This window comes from Crotalus tigris, unplaced genomic scaffold (assembly GCF_016545835.1).
Source record: "Crotalus tigris isolate CLP2741 ecotype Arizona unplaced genomic scaffold, ASM1654583v1 scf7180000017685.4511686, whole genome shotgun sequence".
NCBI lineage: Eukaryota > Metazoa > Chordata > Lepidosauria > Squamata > Viperidae > Crotalus > Crotalus tigris.
In genome coordinates, this window is record NW_024096565.1 from 2,431,712 (window position 1) to 2,440,115 (window position 8,404).

At 38.0% G+C, this 8,404-nt stretch overlaps 1 protein-coding gene across 3 annotated transcripts in view; it reads left to right on the forward strand.

Moving 5' to 3' along the window:
- The window catches only part of POGLUT2 (protein O-glucosyltransferase 2), a 28,523-nt gene that overhangs the window by 3,615 nt on the left and 16,504 nt on the right, over window positions 1–8,404 (forward strand). For all 3 annotated transcript variants that reach the window (XM_039337719.1, XM_039337717.1, XM_039337718.1), the window contains exons 2-4: window positions 1,780–1,985; window positions 4,644–4,849; window positions 5,509–5,586. In XM_039337719.1, the coding sequence (XP_039193653.1) occupies window positions 1,904–1,985; window positions 4,644–4,849; window positions 5,509–5,586 (366 nt within the window). In that variant the 5' untranslated portion in view covers window positions 1,780–1,903. The remainder of the gene's footprint in view (window positions 1–1,779; window positions 1,986–4,643; window positions 4,850–5,508; window positions 5,587–8,404) is intronic.

The following is an 8,404-nucleotide window of genomic DNA, read 5'->3' on the forward strand; positions in this document are numbered from 1 at the left end:
AAAACGTTCAACCAATTAAACCAGGCACTTTCCCAAAGTTTAATATGAAACCATGCAATTGTACACCACTTTTAGGAATCCTATCCCACATATGACTTATATAGTTGGATTTATGTGTAACATTTTGTGTCATCGTCATCATCATTATTATTATTGTAAGAGCTGTGATGGTACACTGGTTAGAATGCAGTACTGCAGGCTAATTCTGCTGACTGCCAACTGCTAGTAGTTTGAGTCTCACCAGCTCAAGATTGACTCAGCTTTCCATCCTTCCGAGGTCGGTAAAATGAGGACCCAGATTGTTGGGGGCAATATGCTGATTCTGTAAAGCGCTTAGAGAGGGTTGTAAAGCACTGTGAAGCAGTATATAACTGCTATTATTATTCACTAGGCCAATGAGCAGTATGAAATGAATATCCATTTTTAATAGGAAGGAAAGCATTTTAGGTTATCCTCAAAAAGTTATTTGATGTGATCTATTTTCAGTTGTATTATTCAGGCCTGGATCCAACAGTGAAAGTAATTTTAGGATATGGATTTAATCTCTTTATAGAGGCTTTAGCCTTATAGAAGCTTTAGAGCTGTGTTTCTCCACCTGGGTGTCTACCAAAGTGTGAATTTCAAAACTTATAATTGCTCAGATGACATGGTCCTTGCTAAATATTTTAGTAGTTGAGGTCCATATATCTGGATTTTGCTGTGTTTTTGAAACAATGGTGTCTGCTTATTCTGAACTTTTAAGATATTTGATTTCTATGTAGCCCCAGGAGATCACTTCCTTAATTGGGTTCTGAGAAAATGAAATTTCTAAGAAATAATGTTAAAAGATCATGAGGAAGTTTATTTATTTATTTATGAGACTTATATACCGCTTTGAGTGCAAGCACTCTCTAAGCGGTGTACACCAGTAAGCAATGTATATATATTTACATTGCCCCCAACAATCTGGGTCCTCATTTTACCTACCTCGGAAGGATGGAAGGCTGAGTCAACCTTGAGCCGGTGAGATTTGAACCGCTGACCTGCTGAACACAGTCTAGCTAAAGTGGCCTGCAGTACTGCACTCTAACTGCTGCGCCACCTCGGCTCAAGTTCAACAATAAAGTCAGATTGCTAATTTACTAGTCTTTCTTGCAATGTGTAACTTAAGTGGCTTTAGGGCACCTGAAGTCTCCATTAACGTGAGTTATCAGTGACATTCTGGTGGTCTTGGTATGCAGGAATAGCTTGATAAAAAGTTAATACAGAAGATAAGATAAGATAAGATAACCTTTATTGTCATTTTTATACTGTGGGCACAGTGGCACACATCAAAAATGAAATTTAGTTGCCCAGTCTCAAAGTGAAACACATACATGACACACACCTAAGCATACTATGAACAACATATGTATAGACCCACATCCCTACCTATACGTAGCAAATAAATATTAAATATTGTCCATCTTGAATATATAATGGAAGGAGGAAGCTTGAGAGTTCGCAAGGTTAAAGAATTCCTTGAAGTTTTTTAAAAATAAGTTTTATAGATAGGACGATGCATTTTAATATGGTAGATTAGCCTTCTCTTGCTTGGTATCTTCTGGATGGTGAAGGCTAGATCTCCCACCATTTCTAGCTACCATGGAAACTACATCAAAAAATTGCCTGAATGGAAAAAGGTTATATCAGGCTCATTCTTTTGGTAAGAATTCTGAAATCTTTCCATATGTGGAATTGAACCTACAAAAAAACGGGTTTTTTTTTTAAATAATTGTCTTGTTTTTATGTCTTGGATAGATTTACCACCTCCCCTGGAGATAAAGCATTTCAGGTGAAGATCACAGCACCTGAGGAGCAATTTACACGAGTGGGAGTGCAAATATTGGACAGGAAAGATGGTTCTTTCATCGTGCGATACAGAATGTATGCAAGCTACAAAAGCTTGAGAATTGAAGTTTGGGCAAAAAGCAAACATGTTGCTGAATCTCCATATATTTTAAAAGGTACAGAAATGGTGTTATGCTAGCTTGAAATCAAATTATTTTTAAAAATGTAACCTTCAGTCCAAGGATATACAAATGTCCTACAGTTTAGTTAGTCTTGTTTAGAATCACTATTTTCTTTTAATCTTCCTTTTCCCCTACCAATTTCTATTCCAAGAGAGGATGAGAGTGAATCTACATCTTGCGAGGTACTGAAAATGCAGAAGTATTGTTTTTTATGAATGAACAAAGGAAAGAGCAGAAAGGAATACAGGTAGTCCTCAACATGATTCTATTCCACTACAGTATCCAGAGTTACTGTAACTCTTATCCCATGGCGGGTTGGCCGCGGCGAGTCGGCTGTGGTTAGTTAACCATGCCGAGTTATCCCATGGTGAATTGGCCACGGCGAGTTGGCGGCAGTAAGTTGGCTGTGGTGAGTTGGCTATGGCGAGTCATCATAGACCCCATTTACTACCAGTTTTCACCCAAAACAACCCATAGTAAACAATGGATTTGTTTACCAACTGTGGATTCATTTAATAATCATGGTGACTCGCCTAATAACTGCTGCAAAAAAGGTGGTAAAATTGGGTTGGTCATGTAATGACTCATTTTACCACCATCATGACTTAACGACTGTAATAGGCGGGCTCCATTAGGTCGTAAATTTAAAGACTGCCTGTGTTTGCAGGAATATTTGCAGGAATATGTTCCCCTTGACCTAGTGCAGGGGTAGGCTGGCTCAGGAATTCTGGGAGTTGAAGTTCATGAGTCATAAAAGAGCCAAGGTTGCCTACCCCTGACCTAGTGATTGGACAAAGGAAGGAGCAAAGTAGCTCCTCTGATCACCTTTGAAGAATAGGAATGGGGAGGAAGCCAAGCTGTCACAGTGCCTTGATTTAAGATGGGAGGGGAAAATCCAAGAATCAAGGATGTGGGAAAAAGATAGGAAGACACTTTGTAGGCCCATGGGGGGGGGGTAACACTATAAAATTGCTCGAGCAGCATTTCCTGAAAGATAAGAGATATTTAGCTGTTTTATTTTCCAAGGTTGCTCAAAAACCGTGAGTGGGAATCCAGGAGGGTGGCACTGATCTTACATGGGGGGGAGGGGGAAACTGTGCTAGTATGTATGCCAGGGGTAGACAACCTTGGCTCTTTTATGACTCGTGGACTTCAACTCCCAGAATTCCTGAGCCAGCATAGCTTGAAGTCCACAAGTCATAAAAGAGCCAAGGTTGCCTACCCCTGATCTATGCTATCAGAGTTTAGAAGCAGAATGTTCAATTGGCTCTTGTGGATAATACTGGGAATTGTGGCTGCTTGCTTAAAGTAAAGCCAAAGGAAGCTCAAACAGAGCATCCTTAAATAATAAATACAGGTAGTCCTTGACTTACAACTGTTCATTTAGTGACTGTTCAAAGTTAAAATGGCACTGAAGAAAATTGACATGACCATTTTTCACACTTAGGACCCTTGCAGCATTCCCATGGTCATATGATCAAAATTCAGATGTTTGGCAAGTGTTTCATATTTATGACGGTTGCAGTGTCATGTGATCAACTTTTGTGACCTTCTGAAAAGCAAAGTCAATGGGGAATCCAGATTTACTTAACAACCGTCTTCCTAACTTGTAACAAATGCAGTGATTCACTGAACAACTATGGCAAAAGAAATTGTAAAATGGGGCAAAGCTCACTTAACAAATGTTTTCACTTAGCAACTTTTGGGCTCAATTGTGGTCATAACTCAAGGACTACCTGTAAACGGTTGCCAACCTCTTCCTGTAGGCGCACCTGTTTTTATCATCACAAGTAGTCAGCAATGGGGCAGCTGTTGGCATCTTACCACAATGTATTTCAATCTAGTAATAAAAAATATGGACCCAAATCTTGCAAGACAGCCAGATCTTGGAGATTTTGGAATTTCTGTGTGAAATGTGTACTTAGGGCCAGAATGCCAAAATCTTGTTAGATTTGGTGATTTGAATTTTTGGCCACTTATTCTTTTAGTGCCTCTTCAAAGGATGACCTGCTCTGCTGCATTGGACCATACTGTTTGCAGTACTGTACAGTATGAATATGAAAAATCTAGCTGCATAATTGAAGTAAAGTGAATAAAATAATGATAATATAAGATGTAGTAATGCCTGAGATCATTGGCAGAAGTGTTGGCAAAATTCCTAGCTCAATTTCTGTTTTTTATATTTGTGTTTTTCATTATTTTGATGAGCTATAACAAATGATATTTTAAGGCACCTGGCAAGATGTTGAGCAATCATTGCTTGCAATGAAAGAAGAATAATTGCATAAATAAAGAGGCAGATGTGTCACTACCTAGATAGAGTTTATTTTTTAATCTCATTTCATGACAAAAAGTATAAATTAATTTGGATGGCTATTAGTTTAGAACTCTTAATGTATTTCATACTAAAAGTTTCTCAGCCAAGAGAAAAATGTTGAAACTTGGACAGTGGTAATACTTAAAATGAAGTGGATTAAGCCCAGATGTGGGAGGCCAAATGAAAACACAATCTGGGTCTTTGCTTGAACAGTTATGTAATATACAGTTATTTTGCTTAATCACAGAAGACCCACGTCAGTTCAGAAAGGAGAATCTGAAGTTAGCCAAGACAAAATGCATGATATAACTTTAAAGCAACTGTATTGTACACAGGACCTGTTTATCATGAAAACTGTGACTGCCCTCAGGAAGATGGAAGTGCTTGGCTGGAAATGATGAGCTGCCCTCAAGCGATTCAGCAGATTCAGAGAGATTTGGCACATTTCCCCACTATCGATCCAGATAAAATTGCCAAAGAAATTCCTCAACGGTTTGGGCACAGGCAAAGTTTGTGCCACTACACCGTAAAAGACAACAAGGTACACTCTGTGCTATAGGACTGACAAGTGACAATGGCTATCCTACAAGTAAATGCCTTAAGAAGCCTGAAGAATGATGGGAAATAGTTTCTCTGGATTCAAGGAAGCTGGGGGATGAATAGGATGCAAAGTCAATTACCTCTGTACTTGACTTTGTACTTAAATAGTTACTCCGATGCCTGTCTACCATCAGTTTCTACAATACTTAGTCATTTGATATAATGGCAGCTTGTGACAGCTACAGCTTGTGACAATAAATACTAAGCAATAATGGAGTGCAGGGAATATATTTTTTGTGAACTGAAGAACCTTTCTAAATTAAAGGCATAATAGGAACAGTAGAAGTTACTTAAACGTCTAGGGGGATATGGGACTAGTTTCATTCCTTGATGACTGGATCCTTTCTAATCCTATGGAATAGCATGATAATTTCTATCATCCAGCGTAGTCATTTTTGCTGGAGATGATAAGAATTATACTCCATGCCTATTGTAAAAAGTACCAATTTGGTAAGGATAAACAATTCTAATAGAGTTTCACTATGGAAAGTGAACTCTACATGTTTCTTTGTTTTGGGGGAGTAAGAGAATGGAAATGAGTCCAATATTGCTTTGGAAAAGAAAAAAAATCCCTAATTTGTGATTCTTGAATTACTTTAGATTTATATAAAGACCCATGGTGAACATGTTGGCTTCAGAATTTTCATGGATGCTATTTTACTGTCTTTGACGAGAAAAGTGAGTATATGCTTTAATTATGTTATAAATCATTTTATTTTAAGTATTCTTCCATTTATATTGAATTGATATATCCTTTGCCATGAACATAGTATTCAGAGTTCAGTAAAAATATATATGAACAGTAAGGATAAAAAAACTGAATGGATGGATGGGGAAAGCTGTAATGCTTTGCATGTGAACAGAGCAGAATAGAATAACTAGAGTTAGAAAGGACATTGGAGATCTTCTAGTCTAACCCCCTGCTCAAGCAGGAGACCCTGTACCATTTCAGACAAATGGCTGTCCAGTCTCTTCTTACAAGCCTCCAGTGATGAAACACCCAAAACTTCTGAAGGCAAGCTATTCCATTGGTTTATTGTTCCAACTGTTAGGAAATTTCTCATTAGTTCTAGGTTGTTTCTCTCTTTGATCAGTTTCCAACCATTGTTTCTTGTCCCTCAAATACTGGAATACTGTTATCATGTCTCCCCTATTTCTTCTTTTCTTTAGACTAGCCAAACCCAATTCCTGCAACCACTCTTCATATATTTTAGCCTCCGGTCTAAATCATCAAAGACCTGGAGACTAAAACATATGAAGAACAGCTGCAGTACTTGCGTTTGGCTACTCTAAAGAAAAGAAGAAATAGGGGAGACATGATAGCAGTATTCCAGTATTTGAGGGGCTGGCACAAAGAGGAGGTGATCACGTTATTCACCAAAGCACCAGAGGGCAGGACAAGAAACAGTGGTTAGAAACTGATCAAAGACAGAAGCAACCTGTAATTAAGGAGAAACTTCCTGTCAGTGAGGACAATTAACCAGTGAAATAGCTTGCCCCCGGAAATCGTGGGCACTCCATTGAGATTTTTAAAAAGAGGCTTGTCTGAGATGGTATAGGAGGCTCTCTTGTTTGAGCAGGGGACTGGACTAGAAGACCTCCAAGGTCCCTTCCAGCTTCTGTTCTTTTCAATTACATCTAATTATCTTTGTTGCTCTTCTCCGCATTCTTTTCAGAGTCTCAACACCATTTTTATATTATGACCAAATCTGGATGCAGTATTCCAAGCATTGTCTTACTAAGCAATTGTAAAGTGGTACTAACACTTCATGTAACCTTGATTCTGTCTCTCTGTTAATGCAGCCTAGGATTGCATTGGGTTTTTTGGCAGCTGCAACACATTGCTGGCTCATGTTTAGGCAATTTTCCACTAGAACTTCAAGATCCTTCTCACAGTTATTATTATTGAGCTAGGTTTCATATTCTAATCTATTCCTATATATTTGGTTTTTCTTGCTTGAATTTAAAACCCTACTTTTCTCTTCAGTGAATTTCATTTTATTAGATAGGGCCCAGTGTTCAAGTCTGTTGAGATCCCTCTGGATTTTGAGCCTATCTTCCTAAAGCCTGGAATGTTGACTATTCCTACCATTTTGGTGTCATCTGCAAATTTTAATGAGTTCCCCTTCTATTCCCTCATCTAAATCATTTATGAAGATATTGAAGAGCACTAGGCCTAAAACAGAACTTTGGGTACTCAACCTTGCTTACTTCCCTCCATTGTAGTTCCATTAAGGATTACATGTTGAGTGGTTTGTCAGCCAATTACAAATCTAACTGGTGGTGATGCTCTCTATCCCACATTTTTCTAGCTTAGCAAGAAGTAGGTTGTGGTCTACTTTGTCAAACGTTTTACTGAAATCCAAGTATGCTGTGTCCAGAGCATTTCACTGTCCACTAATTTAGTCACTTTGTCAAAGAATGAAATAAGATTTGTTTGGCTTGATCTGTTTTTGACAAACCCTTGTTGGATTCTGATTATAACTTTGCTTGCCTCTAGGTGTTTGCAGATCTGTTGCTTGATTATCTTTTCCAGGATCTTCCCAGGTATTGATGTCAGGTTGATTGGTCTGTAGTTTCCTGGGTCTGTTTCCCCCCCCCCTTTTTTTTTTTTTGAAGATGAGAGTCACATCAGCTCTTTTGCAATCCTTTGGTAATTCCCTAGTGCTCCAGGATCTTTGAAAGATACGGTTAAATGGTTCCAAGATCACGTCTACCATCTCCTTCAGAACTCTCGGATGTAATCCATTAGATCCTGGGGATTTGAACTGCCTAGAATGGACAAGTGTTCTCTTACCATTTTCTTGCCTATTTTAATTTGAATTCCTAGTTTGTCTTTTATGGCTCTGTTTTTAGTAGGCTGGACTATTTTTTCTTTTTCTGTGAAGACAATTGAAAAGCAGCTCTGCTTCCTTCTGCTGCATGTCACTTCCATGCCATCTTCTCCCATCAATTGACTGATTGCTTTCTTGATTTTCTTGTTTTTTATATGTTGAAAGAAACTTTTTAAAAATTATTTTTGACATTTGTTGTAAGTCTTAGTTCATTCTGAGCCGTAGCTTTTCTGATTTCATCTTTGCTGGTATTCTATATGCTGCGTCCGTCTTTCCATTTTAATCTTTTTGTCTTTAAGTTTATCAGAGTTCTTTGTGCAACTCTGTGCAGCTATGCTTGGTTTCTTCTTGGATTTCTTATTTTTTTTTTCTTTTTCGGTTGTAATATGCTAGACTGAGCTTTTATAATCATATTTTTAGAGTTTCCCAAGCTTCTTGAGTTGTTTTCCCGTTTAAGATTTTCATCCAGAGAATCCTTCCCAAGCTCACTGTAAGTTAAAATTAGTTCTTTTAAAATGTAAGACACTGATTTGATTATGTCCTATTGTTTGTGTCTGCATTATATTGAATTCCAATATTACTCTTGCCCAAGGTTTTAGCAATTTCAACTCCCTCTGTTACTTCTTCTCTATTAGTAAGAATTAGGTCCAGTATAGCTTTTC